The following is a 17,339-nucleotide window of genomic DNA, read 5'->3' on the forward strand; positions in this document are numbered from 1 at the left end:
CCAGGCTCTTACGATCTCTAATGTTGCCCTGGGTTCTCTAATTTCTACCTGTTGGTGAAACACATGGAGAATCTCAGCATCATGTCTCCTAGATGAGAATCCTCGATGGACTAAAAATGATATCCGTGGTACACAATGCTGATACATTTAAAATAATAAGAGGAAGTAAATGTATGTAGTGTATCAATGGTTATAATAAGATACCTGAGAAACACAATTATAGTTGCTATGCTTGTGGGTTTGGTGATGATCTGATAGGAGGGAAATAAAAGCTAAGGGAAAGGGTGGCATGGCTTAAAGGGCATTCCACTCAAGAGTTAGGGGACTTCGGTCCTTCCTCCAAAGGCCAACAGCCGAGTCTTGGACAAGTCGCTGAACAGCAGCCTACAGTGGATTTCCATTTCTTCATCAGCTAATGTCCCTTTTGCTCTAAGGTTTGAGGATTCTATTTGTCATTACCATCTGGTTGACCCAGCAACTCACAGTGGGTGAAAGTGCATTCATATCTCTAAAAAGTAGCACTTCCATCAGTCACTAGATGATCAGAACCATGACAATGACTTGATGGCAGGTGTGTTGAAGTGGTAGCACTGTGGCAGAGGGGGAACTGGCGGGGGGGCCCAGACAAGAAGGAAAGGGAGAGAGTCATGGGGTCACTGACATTCTGTGAAACCAGCTCTGCCTTAAAAGTCTTCCCTGGGCACGTCTAGCTCTTGTATAGAATTTTCCGTGTTACTATTTTAGAGTACCCTTCAGATGAAAAATATAATGGGATAGAAAACACACTGAAGTAAAATATTTCTAGGAACTATTTTCAGTTGAAACTATCTCCAGGTAGACTTCAGAGAATAAAAGTTTCCATGGTCATAAATTTCAGGCAGGTATCTTACAATGCGCTGAAAGCACCCCCATCTTCAAAGAATGGGGAGTGGACATCATTTCACATGCTCTATACTAGAAACAAACATTTGCTTTGAAAACGGTGGTCATCTTTTCCCCTTAACCTCTTTATAATGTTTAAATGTAATTATTATGGTTATAATATACACTACTATATTGTTTTACTCTTTGAGCTATATGCCACCCTCTCTTGTGATATTAGGTTTTAATATTTCAACAAAAAGAATGAAAGGCAGTTTCCTAGCAACATCTGTATTCAAAGGCACAAATAGAGAAAAAGCATGATCACAACACTCTGTTTTCCCCACAGTTAATTCTTGCCTTTTGAGGGGAGTTAGCTGGCAGTGAAGAAGCCGGGTCCACACAAAGAATCCGGGGTGAGAGGCCGTGCAGCCTCACGTGGCCTTTCCTTCCGAGCACGCGCAGGCGGGGTGTTAGGCTTTGTGGCTGAACCCCTCTTTCCCAAGGTAGCAGGCAGAGTCAGTGAAATACAACCGTATGCTCTTTTGTACATGTTCTATTAAAGATGCGGAACCAGCACTGGGGTGGGGCGGGGAAGAAGGGATACTAAACTGGGAAGCGAGGTTGTTGGGTTCCTAGTAACCCTCACACCAACCACCTGTGAGCGCTTGGTCCGGTCGACTCTGGGGTGTCTGGTCCTTCCCACCTCTAAACCGCTGCCGATGACCACCTTTGATGCTGTTTTAAAGTTTCATGCATTTACTTCATCAACACCACGGCTTCACTAATATCATTGCCGCACCCCCGTCACCCCGCATCCCTGGGAGATCAGGCAACTGGCTCTTTTCCGAGAAACGTGTCCCGCCTTCCCGAACCTTCCTGCCTGCACGGTGGGCCCGGTGCACCCGTGAGATGGAAGGGACCTGACCTTCGTGGTGGGGCGGGGCAAAGTCTGCAAGAAGGAAAACCCGCTTGGTCAAGAGGACATGGTTTTCGTTCTCCTGCCTACAGGAAAGCCAAGATGTTCGCGTTTAAAGCGTGCACACGACTCCTTTTAGGCCTCTAGGGCTTTGACCCTGAAAGTCCCCGCGCAGAAACTCCGGGGAGGGGGGTGGTGTGGTGTGTCTAAATATAGCGACGGCCAACTCCCCGCCCTCGGCCGGGTCCTCGCGCGGCTCGGGGACGACAGCCTTCGCTCCAGGATGCGCTCTGCCTCGACCTGAACATTGGGCCACCGGGCGTCCCCCTCGCCCCTCCACGCGCGCGGGTGGGAAGTGAATTAGGGGACCGGAGAGCGACTCCGGGGGCCGGAGCTCAGCAGTCAAGTGGCGCCGCCGCCAGCTGCACGGAGCGCCGCGGGGAAGTGTCCGCCGCCGCCGCCAGGCTTGGGGACAAGGCGGGATGGAAGCGGGGTCCCGCCGGCGGCGTGGAGCCGGCGAGAGGGCCGCGCGAGCCTCACAGCGACGACAATAAAAGGAAGGGCAAAGCGTAGAGGTGCCGCGGCTGCCGAAGGCAGACGGGAGCTGCCGTGGGTGTGCGCCCAGAGCGGGGCCGGCAGAGCATCTCCCTCCGAGGGGCGGCGACAGCCGCCACCGGACTCGCGCCTCGACTTTAGGCTTCTGAAAGGGAGAGGCACTTGGACGCACTACCTCGGAAGCGTCTGCTCTGGCTTTGTGGTGGAACCCCAGTTCTTCCTTCAGTTTAACTTGTGATCCTTTCCTTCCTATTTGGGGGGCGGGGGGGAGGGATTCCTCTCTGTTGGAAGAAGTTCCCAAGCCCGGCTTCCTTTCGGCGTCCCCAGCTGACTGCGAGGTTGAGCGGCTTACGGTTTTTGACGCGGGCTCGCTGAAGGCCAGAGGCGCAGCCAGGGACCCCGCGGCCTCCCTCCTCCCCGCGGGCTGGGGGCTTGGGGGCGGCAGGAGATCCAGCCACTCGTCCCTCGCGACGCGTCTCTCACCGCGTAAGTGGCGGCAGACCGGGGTGGGGAGGGGACCCCGCGAAGCCGGTGTCCTGAGGCTCTCCATCCTCCAGGATTTTCCCCCCAACCTCTGGGGCCGCCGCCGCCACTGCCGAGACTCGGCCGTTGTATGACTATCTCGGACATAAAGGAAAATTTCTTGACGGAGGGACCCGGTTTGTCCTCCCCTGCTTCGCGCGGCTGCCAGGCGCAGCTCGGGGCCGCTAGTTCACCGCGGAGGAGCCACTTTGGAGTTTTGACGCCCTCCCCACACTCCACCCCCGGGCTGGGAGGGATGTCCGGCTACTCTGGTCTGATGCCGGGATGGACAGTCACAGCCCGCCAGCCGGAGTGAGCGGCGGGGAGATGCCCGGTGCCCACCTCGCCGGCTCGGCGGCCGTGTCCTGCGGGTCAGCACCCTGAAAGCGGGGACCCGAGCGCCCCCGCCCGGAGCCTCGGCCCGCGCGCCCGGGGACTGGCTGGTACCTGGAGGGAAGGGCCGGGCAGTTCCCGCGCACACCCCTCGCGGAAGGACGGCGGGACCAGCCCGCGCGGCGGCGTAGCGGCGGGAGGGAACGGCGCCTGCCTCTCCCGTCCCTCCTCCGGGCACAAGGCAGGCCGCACCTTCCGGACACCTCCAAAGCGCCGGGAAGAACACGCCGAACTCGGCCTCCGAGAGGGGCTTCGGGGCCCGGCCCCCTCTGGCGTGGGGAGCCCGGGGCCGGGCGTGCGCGCGCGGGAGCTCCCGTTCCAGCCCCGGGGGCGCTTCACCAGGAGGGAGTATCCGCTACGGGAACTGAGGGGCCGGAGAAGCCCTCTTGGAGTGACGCCCCCGACACGTCCTGATTACGCATTCGAAGCTATAGGCTGCTCGACCCCGGGACTCCTCCGTCTCGTCCGCGCGCCTTTCCGCCCCCGCTGCTTCCCCTCCCCCGGCGCGCAGGTCGAGGGCCGCCGGGCGCCCCGTCCGCCGCCGCCGCCTCCTCGAAAGCGGCCGGCGCGCATGAGGCCGCGGCCCCCGCCGGCGGCGCCCCCCTCGCGGTGCCCGCGGTGATGCCATGCCCCGCCAGCACGCGGGCGGAGAGGAGGGCGGCGCCGCCGGGCTCTGGGTGAGGAGCGGTGCGGCGGCGGCGGCGGCGGCGGGCTGGGGGCGCGCGGGCTGCGGCATGAAGGATGTGGAGTCGGGCCGGGCCAGGGCGCTGCTGAACTCGGCGGCCGCCGGGGGCGACGGGCTGCTGCTGCTGGGCACCCGCGCGGCCGCGCTGGGCGGCGGCGGCGGCCTGCGGGAGAGCCGGCGGGGCAAGCAGGGCGCCCGGATGAGCCTGCTGGGGAAGCCGCTCTCCTACAGCAGTGGCCAGAGCTGCCGGCGTAACGTCAAGTACCGGCGGCTGCAGAACTACCTGTACAACGTGCTGGAGAGACCCCGCGGCTGGGCGTTCGTCTACCACGCTTTCGTGTGAGTACCCGCGCCCCCCGCCACCGCGGCGGCGGGGGCCCTCTTGCCTGGTCCCCCGGACGCCCGGCGCAGACACCCTGGCCGGGCGCGCGCATGCACACACACACACACACACACACACACACACGTACACACGCGCGCACACACACTCGCGTGCGCACACGTGGTAGCTTTTATTTCTTTGCACGTGTTTAGGGTCTTCCTCCTAGAGCCTGCCAGCTCCCTGAGCCCCACCTCTCTCGCCTCTGCGGACGGAGCCGGGCGCTGAGCCACCCGGCCGCTCTGGGCGCCCGGGGGTAGAGCCGGGCAGGCGCGGGACCCCGGCTGCGCGGATAATTGGGAGAGATTAGGTCCCGAGATACGTCCACTCCAACCGTGGGGGGCGCCCGGGAGCTGGGCAAGGCTCAGGGAGGCGGAGCGCCCGCGTGAGGCTCGGGAGAGTGTGTTGGAAAGGTTAGGAGGTGATGGCGGGGTAGAGGCGGCGGGGAGAGGAGAGACGCAGGCCCGGGTCCTGGTCCCCGGGGCGGAGCTGGGGTGGGGGGGCTGCCGCTCGCGGCGGGGTGGTGGTGGGGAACAGCAGCTAGGTTTCCAGCGCGCCCGGAAACACGCCTCGCAGCTACCTCAACCGCCACTAACGGAAAGTCTGTCAGCGCACGTAGTGCTTCCTGCCACAGTGGTGGCCGAGGCCCAGAGGGGGCGAGCAGGGCCGGGCGAGGGGATGCTTCGCTCGGACGTAGTAGCCGAGGCTGGCGGGGAGCCCGGCGCGCAGGGGCGCGGGCCGAGGTGCAGGGCCGGCGCGCCGCCCGGGACGGGCTCAGGCAGTGGGTGAAGCAGGCAGTGGTGGCTTGGAGTCAGAGCGTGTGTGTTAAGGCTTCATCATCTAGCAGAGGATGCTTAATGAGAAAATGATTGGAAGCAAATGTTTATTTTTCCCTTAGGCATTTGAAATCTTTCAGTGCGTTTGAAGTTTACTACTATTTTTCCCACAATGACCATTCATTCAGTCTCCTGTTAGACTTAGGTTTATGTGGACATTTTAAGGTAGTTTTTATGCCGTTACGCCATCATCTTTTCTTCTTTTTCTCCTCTCTTTTTAGTTCCCCTTTTTTGCTTTTTTATGTTAAAATGAAATATAAAGACAGCAGCCATAGGAGGCCAGTAGAGAAAGTTAAAGGCACTCACTGACAGGTTCCTTGTTTCCTAGTAAAAAGATTTGCAACACGTGAATTAGGTATCTTTTAGAAATGAGGCGTGTCATCCAAACATAGCTCTCACCTGGGATGGAGGATTGGCTCCAGAAACATTTTTTGAAACAACATGGATGAAGTGGCTGGTTTGGTAAATAGGTGAGCCTGGAATTTGACCACGTAGGAGTCAGGAAATTGGTGGAGTCTACAATCTGTGTGACTCTGGTGTCTGGAAAATTTTACAGCCCCAGATTGATGTGAACTTGTAGCATGAGGTGGAATATTCCAGCCAACTTTCCATCTTACAGTGTACACAAGGAGGACGTTGTGTAGCATCATGATCACATCAAAAGGTATAATGTGTGTAAGATTCACGTTGCCTCAGATGTGGTTATTGCAGTAAATGCTAGACTTAGAGAAACGCTACTGACACTTTTCACGTTCATGCCCTCTGAGTTGATATATAATGAATCCTATTACCTAATGAGCCTGAAAAATTATTCTGACCTGTCAGGATCCACTAAAACATTTAGCAATATGATTTGTGCTCAATTTGGCAGCAGAATATATACTGGATGGAAATTGGTTTTTTGTTTTTTTACACAAGAGTTTGCTCAGAACATTCATAGCTTTGATTTTACAATACGATGCTATTTAGCGGACTTTAATTTTTGGTAATTTATGTATTGTATATTCAGAAAGGGTGAGAGACAACTTTGGTTGGTGTTTGTGCTTTATATCTCCTAAGTGTTGCCCTTGAACATGAATGAGGACTTCTTGTAATGCAACGTTCTCTTTTCAATATGTTGGGGTCTAATAGGTTTTTCTGGCCTTACAGAATCTTAAATTTTTGACAAATCATTTTTGAAGAGGTTCAAGTTGGAATAATTCTCTACTCACCGGGCTTTATTGGTCAATCATTGTCTTTAGTGGTGGATACAAAATAAATTATGTGCTTGTCAATGCCACGTGCTGCTGTGAAGTTTTGCGTGACTGATTTCTAGAGCCTGAAACTGTAATGCTTGAGCGATCCGGTAGGGGTGCTAGACCCACATTAGCACAAAGACAGGAGCATCGGCACAACTACAGCTGATGCAGTAGCGGGGGACAGGCCATCTTTGGCAATTGCTACTTATGATTTTAAATAAGCTTTAGAGAAGCTGGATTTCACACGTTAAATTAATAAAGGAAAGTTACTTTGAGCTGTAAGTCTAACAAGACCATTAATAATAAAGGAAGTTGTAAGAAAACCATTTCTAAAGCAGTGTAACTAACTGATTCTTTGCCAGCCTGGGAATCCCCAAATCTTACTTTAATAACAGGTTTTGTAGCACATTAAGGCTCTTGCCAAGAACAAGTGCACTGTGATTAATGAGGTACTTCAGGGATGGATTTACTTGGTCGACCCACGTTTCCTTGCCAAGAAGCAAGAAAAGTATGTTTAAAGTTATGTTTCAGGTGACGAAACATTTCTGTTAAATATGCAAACCCCATGATTATAATGGTATTTTAATGGTATACAATGTGGTTTCAAGTGTTTGTGTCCCAGCCCACTGATGAGATGGCTGGCAAGAACAAGAGATGGCCTGCTGCAAATCCTTTCTTCCAATCTTTATAAATCGGTGGAAATTAGGAGAGTCTGTTCTCCTCCCGTTCTTTAGGATGTTCCCTGTTTTCAGCTGTCCTTCAGTTTAACGGAGGAGCTATTCACATAGGAGGTGACATACTTCTTTGAATGTTGTTTGTCCATTTTTAATCCCTCATCTTTTTCGGGAAAAGTGTAGAGTAAATGGTGGTAATAGAAAAACACACGATGGGCTCCATATATAAGTTCGCGCCGATGGAACAAATGTGTTTCCGAGAAACAGCAAAGGCAACAGTGTGGCAGACACACGTAACTTGCCACTGTGTCCGGTGCATCTCTGCCAGGCATAATGCCATGGACCAGAATGTATATATGTTTTAAAGTAGAAGAAATCCTCCAGTCATCCAGGTTAGCAGCCCGGCAGTCATCCTTGATCCCTTCATTTTTCTCAGACTCGCTCCCGCTGTCCACCCAAATGATCGTTGAAGTCTGTGTGTTCACGCTATAAATATTTTTCAAATCCATTCCCTTCTCTCCTTTGCTACTGCTACCCTCCCTCTCTGCTTCTCCATCCATCCCCACTGGATTATTTATAATGGTCTCCGGCTTCTGTTCTCAGCCTTCCAGCTCTTTGCTCTGACACCACAGTGTTTTTCCCCAAATGCACATCTTATCATATCCCCTTGCCTCTAATCTTTCCATGACTCTCTACCATCTACTCATCTGTTCACTCATCCATCCATCTGCAAACATGTGAGTGTTCACGTGTGCTAATTCCCAAATTCATAAGGCGAAGGCCTCCACTCTCAAGAAGGGAAAAGACTCCAGTGCAAGCCTGTGAACAGGACTGAAACGCTGCTGTTATAGACGTGAGTACAGAGTCATGTGGGAAAAGAGAAGGAAGTGGAGGTGAGAGCACAAACGTCGGCACAGGCTTTCGAGAGGAAGAGAGGTATGAGCTGAGCTTTGACAAATGCCTAATTTTCAAGTGTAAAAGCAAGGAGGGGATGAGCAACCTTGGTGGAGAAAATAGCTTAGGTAAAGACACTGGCACTGGAATCAACATGGTAATTCTGGGTACTGTGAGTATCTGCAGTATGGGCACGACCTCAGGAAAAGAGGGTAGAGCAAAAGGCACATGTGCCTGACCTTGGGTGGCTTCAGACGCCGGCCATGGAATCTAGTCTTTATCCTGTAGCTGGTACTGGTCAGTGAATGGTGATAATCAAGAGGGATGATGTCATCAGACGCGTATTTTGGGTAGACGTGTCTTTCCTTAGTTCGGTGAATGGATTGAAGGGTGCCAGATGGGACCAGTGTGGCCTGTGAGGAGATGACAGCAACTGTCCAAGTTTTCCACTCCTTCTTGTATTCTTTTATCCATAAATTCGTGCCACGATGTCTGTCGACTGTCTCCTTTGTGCCATGGACTGTTCTGGAAAGGTGAGAGACGATTGCCTGAGGAGCTTAGGCAGTAACCGTAGGGATGAGACGGAGGGATTTAGTTAGAGAGCAGTTACGTAGGTACATGCAGATTGTTTTCACCAGTCCCACGTGCGGTGTGAGAGAGACGACCCTGAGCTGGGTGATTTGGGGAATGGAAGTACCATTCACTAACATACGGCACAAAGGGCGAGTGGCATGCTTTCAGGGAACATAATGAGTTCCGACTTGCACTTGTTCAGTTTGAAACGTTTGTCAGATGTTCAGGGAGAGATCGTAAGTGGTAAACACACAATAGTGAACCAGGTACGCACGGTCTCTCTCCGTCGGGTCTTGGATCAGCAGCTAGAACCATGTCTGTCGCAAAGAGAGCAAAAATAAATAAAATGTATTTCAAAGAATGACTGCCTTTACAGATCGAGAGCAAAATCTAGATGTCTCGATTAGACATTCAGATTTGGAGGCTGCCAGCAGTTTTGTGCTGCTGAAAGCAATGAGTGGGACAAGTGAGGTAGCCCAGAGGTGCAGGGTGGGGTGAGAACGTGGCAGAGGACAGAGTGGGGACGCAGCTCTGTAAGAGATCACAGAAGGACCTGGGAAACCTCGACAGTGACCACAAGGCCACAGGGAAAAGCCAGGAGGCCTTCTCTTTATAAAAGCGAAGGCAGGAAGACGTGTGCAGGAAGGAGCTGCCGTCGGCATTTCCGGTGCTGCAGAAAGAACTAGAAGCGGTGTGTTAGGATTTCATTGGTTGGTGACGAAGGAGGTTCCCTGATGGCCTTTGCCGAAGCAGCAGCAGTGGGATGGTGTCATGACTGGGATTTAAGTGGGTTGAGGATGGCTGAGAGCTGGGACGGAGGGGACAGGAGTGTAGATTAACTCCAGATTCCTTGGACCGGCTCAAAAGACCCCTCATGACGTGGCCTCTGCCACGTCTGTGCCACGTCTCATGCCCTCTGTTTCCTGTCTCATCTCTAATACACTCCTGAGCCCCAGCCTTGCTGAGCCCCCCCATCCTGTATCTGCCGCCGGACACAGTATTTGCACACGCTCTTCTCTGGGGCTTTTCCCACCCCTTGCATTCTAGCTGCACAACTCCTACTGTCTCTTCAAAACACAATTCAAGGGTCGCCTCCTCTTGGGCACATCTCCCGCTGCCAGGATAATTTAGGTGCCTCTCACGTCAGCTCCCATGGGCCCCCGGGAACGACATTACCCTGGTGCTTGCCCCGCCTTACGGTCCTCGTGAGCCACTTGGTCTGTCTCTCCCACAGGAGGGTGAACTTCCTGTACAGAAATCCTCCTATTCATCTCTGAATCCCAAGCACCTAGCAAGGTGCCCTGTATGGAGCAGACCCTCCGTACATGCCTGCTGCACGAGTAGGTAAATCATTTTCCTTGGAAACCTTCCACACAGGAGTTGCAGAGTGAAGCAAAGCTGAAGGAATTACCAAGTCTTTTTGATTTGCTTAGAGGTAAGATACCGATGATTCATTTAGAAGAGGAGGGTATGGGCCCAGAAGCAGGAGATCTTTGCTTGCAACTTGCCCACTAATCCGCTTTGTGACTTGGAATAGGTTACTTCCCCCTCCTGGGTCTCCAAATCTTATCTGTGAAACAGGCACAGAGGTGTTTGTGATGCAGCCACAGTGATGGAGGCTAATGTGGAGGGTCTGAAATGGAATCGGAAGGGGAAGGAGTATTTGTAATTAGTGACCTGATCTCTTAATCCTTTCCCTTCCTCCGCCCCGAGCTGCAGGCCCACCTCCTAATTGTTCGCGTTAACTCCAAACTCCTGGGGGGGGGGTGTGTCAGTGGGCCACACATTAGTCAAGGGGGTCTTTCTAAGGAGTTAACCAGAGCACAGCACTCCCCTGTTGGACGAAGGATCTGCTGATCGCCGTCTCTACCCAGCTTCCTAGGGGCAGGGGCTGTCGTCTGGTTCTCTGCTGTATCACCAGCACCCAGCCCAGGGTCTGGCGTGTAGATGTTCCATGTGTGCAAACTGATTCACACCCCTCATCCCCCCAAATACACTGCTGGTTTCCTGGTGGAAGATGGAATGTGACCCTCTTGGCCATTTCCTGTGTCAGCACTCAAACAGATGTGATGACCAGCCTTATTATTTACATATATATTCTGTTCAGAGCTAAATCTCTGTCTATAGAAAGTGATGTCTGCATTTTATTTTCACTCCTTCAAAACCAATGATTTCCCTTAAATACAGACAGGCCTTCTACAAATTATACTGCTTTTTGCCCTGCTAATCTAGGAACATAAAATGCTCCATATAAAACGCTCAAATCAATCTGTTTTCAGAAATTGAAGCAATGCTGTAGTATTTGAGGATCATATTCCAATTAGAAATGTTGAAAGTGTTAAAATCTTAGCACTGGGAACATTACGGCCTAAGAGAAATGACACATAAGAAAAAGATATTTCAAAATGGCATGAAGTCTTGATACAAGAACCACTATAAACAAGGAAGGCAGCCAGCCGTCTTTTGATAATAGCTTGTGAAGAAGAGGTGTCAGTTTTAATTTTTAATTGCAAATGGCTATTTTGGCGACTGAGAGCGCCAGCAGAGCGAGTCTTCGCCCAGCCCACTGCTGTGAAAGTGCTTGAAACGGCCCAATTGCTGGGCTGCCATAGCTTCTAGTTGTGTTTAACGGCGGGTAGGTGTTTTCACTTCGATTTCCTTTTCCTTCAACCATTTCAAGGATGCTATTTGAAGTTTTATTTGGTTTCAACCTGGTAGACAGATTGGCTACACGACTGCATTGCTTCATAATTTCTAAAATTCTTTGATGGCTCTCAGAGTTTTAGGTGATCCTTTTGATACTCTGTTATCAGTCTGTGGAAGTAGTGAGTTTCCAAAATGTTACTGAGGTCATCTATGGATAAACTGAAAAATACTTTGTGCTTTTTCCATTTTATATATCTGTATTTCTCTCTCTATATATGCACACATGTATTCCATACCTACTGTGTCCTAGCACAGAACTTGTTAGTGCAAATATTTATGTTTACCTTATTTTTGCTCCTCTAAAAGTAAATAAGACATTTGACTAGAATGCAATTGAAAATAAAAAGATCATATGGGGATTATATCATAACTTGAAAGATATTTAAATTTAACTGTGTATGAAGAAAACACTTTTGACAAACTTACTCATAGTCTTTGTTGCTTCCATTTATAGTACCTGTGAGGTAATTCTAGAAACTCAGTTCCATCTTCAGTCAGTGGCAGGATCATCTTTTATAATTATCATGTTATAATTTCTCTCTTTTTTTCTTAACCATCAATTCAGATGAATACTTGACAGTCATTGTGTACCACTGAATGTTCTAGGTGCTGGTGGTGCAAAATGGGGAACCATGCTGGACCATGACCTCAGGGAAAGGGCAATATGAGTAGATTCGGATTCAGTTATCAACTTTACTGATTTCGTGACTGTGAGCAAGTTGCTTCCAATACCATCAACTTAACCTGTAAAACAGGAACAATAATATTACATCAGTGCATTGCGATATTTTATATGTATCTAATATATATGCCTATAATCCCAGTGAGCACATGGTCATTATTGAAACAGGAGAGAGATACAGAGGCAATGTGATGGAGGGAGGGACAGCTCTGTCCAGGTCCAGGATACTCTCCTGTAGGTGCTGGGCAGTTTTTGAATTTGGTGGGTTTAGGCAGGTGGTAATGTCATTGAATTTACATTGTAGATTGTCCAGTCTGCCAGCTTTAGGAATGATGGCTTAAAGGGGACAAAGGAGGTGGGAGATCCATTTCAAAACTGTGATTTCAACTGAGGCAAGAAATAATTAGGACTTGGACGGGGGGCAGTGGTAGCAAAGATGGAGAAGAAAATATGGCCCTGGTGGTGCAGTGGTTAAGAATCCGCCTGCCAATGCAGGGGACACGGGTTCGAGCCCTGGTCCGGGAAGATCCCACATGCCGCGGAGCAACTAAGCCCGTGCGCCACAACTACTTAGCCTGAGCTCTGGAGCCCGTGAGCCACAACTACTGAAGCCCCGGCGCCTAGAGCCCATGCTCTGCAACAAGAGAAGCCCGTGCACCACAACAAAGAGTAGCCCCCGCTCGCTGCAACTAGAGGAAGCCCACTTGCGGCAACGAAGACCCAACACAGCCAAAAATGAATAAATTAAATAAATAAATTTTAAAAAAAGAGAAAATATGGTGATAGAGTTGCAATGTATTAGAGGGGTCAACGTGGAAGATGAAGCAGAAGGATGGATTTGCTGTTTCCTGGTTCCTGGTTTGGGTGGTGGGCTATGTAGTGGGGGCCGTTAAATGAGATTGAGAATACAGGGGGGACAGCAGGCTGCAGGGGATGTTGGGGTGATTGATGAGTTTAGTCTGAAGATGCTGAGCCTTCGGTAACTGTGGGCTCCTCGCTATACACGTCTGGCAGTTGTGGATGAAGGTTTAAGAGACACGGAGGTACCGACAGCGCTTAAAATCACAAGGAGCGTGTGTAAAAGAGAGAGGGATGGAAACCTGGAGAATACTGACACGTAAGGGTGAGCAGAGAAAGGGGAATAAAATGGAGCAGACAGCGAGATGGAAGGAAACACTGGACAGAAGGATGGCCAGGAGGTCGTGGAAACCAAGGGTACTGAGAGAGTTTCAAGAAATAGTCCACTGTGAAATATAGGTAGTGGTTACCACTGGATCTGACGGCAGCATGGGAGGCGGCAGTGAAGGAAGCGCTTAGGGCAGAAGCCAGGATGCTGTTCGCTGGGAAATGAATCGGAAGTGACGGGAGGAATCGGTGAGCGTGAGCCCTGTATTCAGTTAGTTTAGCGGGAATATTAACAAGAGAGACTGAACTCTAGCTTGAAGGAAACACAAGACTAAAGGGCAGAACAAGGGAGGGGAACTGGTAGGAAAGATGATTTATCATCAACGGTAGTCATTGTAATTATTGATTATATGCTGGACGTTGTTCTTAATGCCTTACACACGCTCAGTCTTTTAATCTCAGAACAGCCCTAAGAGGTGCTATTTAGGATCGTCATCTCCTGTGGACAGACCAGGATGCTGAGGCAGGGTGAGGGTCAGTGATCTGGCCATGGTCAGCCAGCCACCGACTTAATGGCAGGGCTTTGAACCGGGCAGGTTGGCTGGCAGCCCGCGTTCTTAACCACTGTAATCACCACTATTGTGGACGATGCCTGTGGGCCCAGGGCCCCTCCTATTACATGGATGGCATCATTTAAAAACGGCTTTGGGGGTGTGGGGTGGGATGAATTGGGAGATTGGAATTGCCGTATATACACTTGATACTATGTATAAAATAGATAACTAATAAGAAACTATGGAATTGACGTATATACACTATTGATACTATGTATAAAATAGATAACTAATAAGAAACTACTATACAGCACAGGGAACTCTGCTCAGTGCTCTGTGGTGACCTAAATGGGAAGGAAATCCAAAAAAGAGGAGATATATGTGTATGTACAGCTGATTCACTTTGTTGTACAGCAGAAACAAACACAACATTGTAAAGCAACTGTACGCCAATAAAAGTTAATTTAAAAACATAAATAAAAATTTTAAAATGCTTTAGGGTGTGGTATAGCTCTTAGCAAAATAGCATATGCACAATAAATATTGTTGAAAAAAATGAATGATGGTTAAAACCCCTTATAACTTAGTATCAGAGAATTACATGTAACTTAACAGTGTTAAGTATTATTAACAGTTTCTGTCTCCAAATTCTAACCAGCTCAAGTTTTAATTTTTCCATAAAGTTTCTCTTGATAGCTCTGGGTTATTTCCTTACTTTTATTTACCTCACAGAGCTTTTATTATTTGGACCATGTATTTTAGCCCTTAATTACATCCTTGCATTGCTTTCTAATTGGATCGTTTAACTAATTCTTCAAAAATAATTTGTGTCTAAAGAAACCAAAGCACCCTTTTTATTTGTATCTCCTATGGCATCAAGCCCAGATTTTTATCCTTTGTTTTTAATCAAAATTTACCTAGTCTATCGCTACCAGGGGGACTATTTGAATGCTATAACTTTTTAATTTTTTTCAAACAGGAATTTCCTTAAGATCTACTAGTTTAAATTGTGGAGCAACTTATATTGAGGACCCAAATTGCTATAATAACTTCTTAATAGCATTGCCTATAAACATTAAATTTTGAATTTATACTTTCACTGCAGAATGCCTAAGATTCATTTAAAATAGTAGCAGTTGCTTCATTTATGTTTCACAATGGCTGAATGTACCATAGAACCATTTGCTCCAAACTGATTTTACCAGATTTTCTTTCTTTAAACTAATAGAATACTCGTGTTTTCTTCACACTAACATAAATATCTTCCATTTAGTCTCCATGCTTCCTTCTCCCCTCCCCCATACACCTTTTTCCTGGATGTTTCTTCCTTTCTTTCTCTCAATTGTCCCATCATCTTTCCCCCTAACTAAACTATTCCTAGGTTTTTTTTCCTTCCTCTCTGGGCATGTATATTTCTGAAATGAGTTTTCTCTTTATTTCTTTTTACCAGGTTGTGTAATTTGATTTCTCTTCCTCTTAAAGCTGTCTGCTCTTAATCAGGAGATGGGCTGACCCTGTAATTGCTTACAGGCTGCAAGAGTGTCCTGCATCAGCAGACCGGGCCACCTAATGTACACATTGCTCTGCAGTAATTCACTGAGGCCTCCAGAAAGATGAGGGGTTAGAGAACCCTACTTTTCTGGGAGTTTTAGTTAGGCTCAGGTTTCTTAGGAAAAAAGAGAGTGAAGCCTTACAATTTCTCTGATGCTTTCTAATATCTACCTATTATTTCTGAAATCTGGGAGTACTCAGATATTCCGTGAATAACTTTTAAAAGATCATACTTTCCATTTTGGAAGTTGACTACTCTATATAGCTGAGAAAGAAATTATTTTTATTCCTGATGGAATTATTGTAGAAAAAAGCACATTGGAGAAGTCAATATGTCTGTCACTCAGAGTTAAATAGCAGGTAACTTAAAGTCATTCATCGCATGTCCATCAATAGATGGATGAAGGAGATGTGATACAAATATACGATGGAATATTACTCAGCCATAAAAAAGAACGAAATCTTGCCAGTTGTGACAACAAGGATGGACCTTGAGGACATTGTGTTGAGTGAAATAAGTCAGACAGAGAAAGACAAATACCACATGATCTCACTTATATGTGGAATCTAAAAAGCAAAACAAGTGAACAAACAAAACAAAATAGAAACAGAGTTATAGATACAGAGAGCAAACTGGTGGTTGCCAGAGGGAGCAGGGGGTTGGGTAAAATAGATGAGGGGGGGTTAAAAGGGCACAAACCTTCAATTATAAAATAAATCAGTCACAGGAATGTAATGTATGGGATAGAGAATATAGTCAATATATAGTCTATAACATGGTAATAATTCTGTCTGGTGACGGTTTCTAGACTCATCATGGTGCTTATTCCGTAATGTATTTGATTGTCAAATCGCCCTGCTGTACACCTGAAACTAACATAATATTGGATGTCAACTATACTTCCATAAAAAAATATTTATCATGTAGACTGTTTACAGTCGTTAGCAGATTCTTTTCTCAGTGAGCCAGGAAATAGATCTATAATTCGGCAACAGAGAGCTGCAGTTCTCCTGTTTAATTGGAGGTTAAAGCATGGACTCAAACTGCAAGCTGTCAGGGGAGTGCATAGGAGAGAGAAAACCACCTGTATTTTTTCCTAGTTGGAAATTTTTCCAAAGCGTAGGCTTTGGGAAAGCTATTCCCACAATCTTTTATGGAATAGGTACCAAGTTTAGGGCTCCCTTTTCTCTAAACCTGTTTCCCCTCATACCTGAACAAATCTGGATGGGATTGAGAATCTGGATGGGATTGAGAATTTGGGTTCTTCTCCCATGTTTGGGTCATCGAATACATTTCCCAGCTTTCTGAGTTGTACAGTTAAGGCATGATTCTTCACTGTTTGTTCAATAACGTGACCTCATGCCATGTATAAGGACCTGAACTACACCAGAACTACAGAAACGGAACGGAAATAAGACACAGCCTATTCCTTCAAGGAATTTTTACTCCAGAAGGGTATGAGTTTACTGTTTACTGAGTTACAAAAACCACCTCTCTGAGTTGACAGGATGAAAGCAAAGGTTGGCCTTTCTCCAGAGACATTTAGCTACTGCTCCTATTAAAGGGATTTTCAGGGTAAAGTCTGATTACCGTACAGAGAACTGCTGACTGTCAGCTCTCTTGACCCCTTGGGAAACATGGAAGCTGGGTGCCCAGCTGCCCATGCAGGTGGGCATTCAGTTCAGTGCCTCCCACACAGAGACCAAACCCAGGAGTTCCCACTGATCACAGTAATTTCCAAAGAGCAGTAATTAAACTAGTTAAACTAAATGTTCTAGTTAATACAACATTCTGAGTATGTTTAATTTGCTCTCAAGTGTGTTTAAAAATAGAAAAGAAACCAGTGCTGCTTCATAGTACTTTGTTTGAGGATGTTATTTTTTTTCTCCCCAAAATGACTTACAAAAAATAATGCAAACCAAAAGTTTTTTCTTTTTCTAAATCAAATGAAATGCCTGTTTATCTTCAGTATATATGCTAAATTTATACTCTTGTTAGCTTTATTTTAGTACATGGCGGAAGATATTACCATGGGGCCTGGAATTCATTCATTCTTTCATTCATTCATTCACTATTTGAGTGCCCACCTCATGTCATGTCCTTGGAACCCTTTGGAAACACTCTTTCCCATTTGATCGACTTTCTCCAGGCATGTGGGAAATGGCTCTTTTTCTTCAAACAGAGAGTGGCT

At 48.1% G+C, this 17,339-nt stretch overlaps 1 protein-coding gene across 2 annotated transcripts in view; it reads left to right on the forward strand.

The window, feature by feature from the left end:
• The first annotated feature begins 3,704 nt into the window (after positions 1–3,704).
• The window catches only part of KCNQ5 (potassium voltage-gated channel subfamily Q member 5), a 577,598-nt gene continuing 563,963 nt past the window's right edge, over positions 3,705–17,339 (forward strand). For both annotated transcript variants that reach the window (XM_079938653.1, XM_079938654.1), the window contains exon 1: positions 3,705–4,274. In XM_079938653.1, the coding sequence (XP_079794779.1) occupies positions 3,877–4,274 (398 nt within the window). In that variant the 5' untranslated portion in view covers positions 3,705–3,876. The remainder of the gene's footprint in view (positions 4,275–17,339) is intronic.

This window comes from Stenella coeruleoalba (assembly GCF_951394435.1).
Source record: "Stenella coeruleoalba genome assembly, chromosome: 12".
Lineage (NCBI taxonomy): Eukaryota > Metazoa > Chordata > Mammalia > Artiodactyla > Delphinidae > Stenella > Stenella coeruleoalba.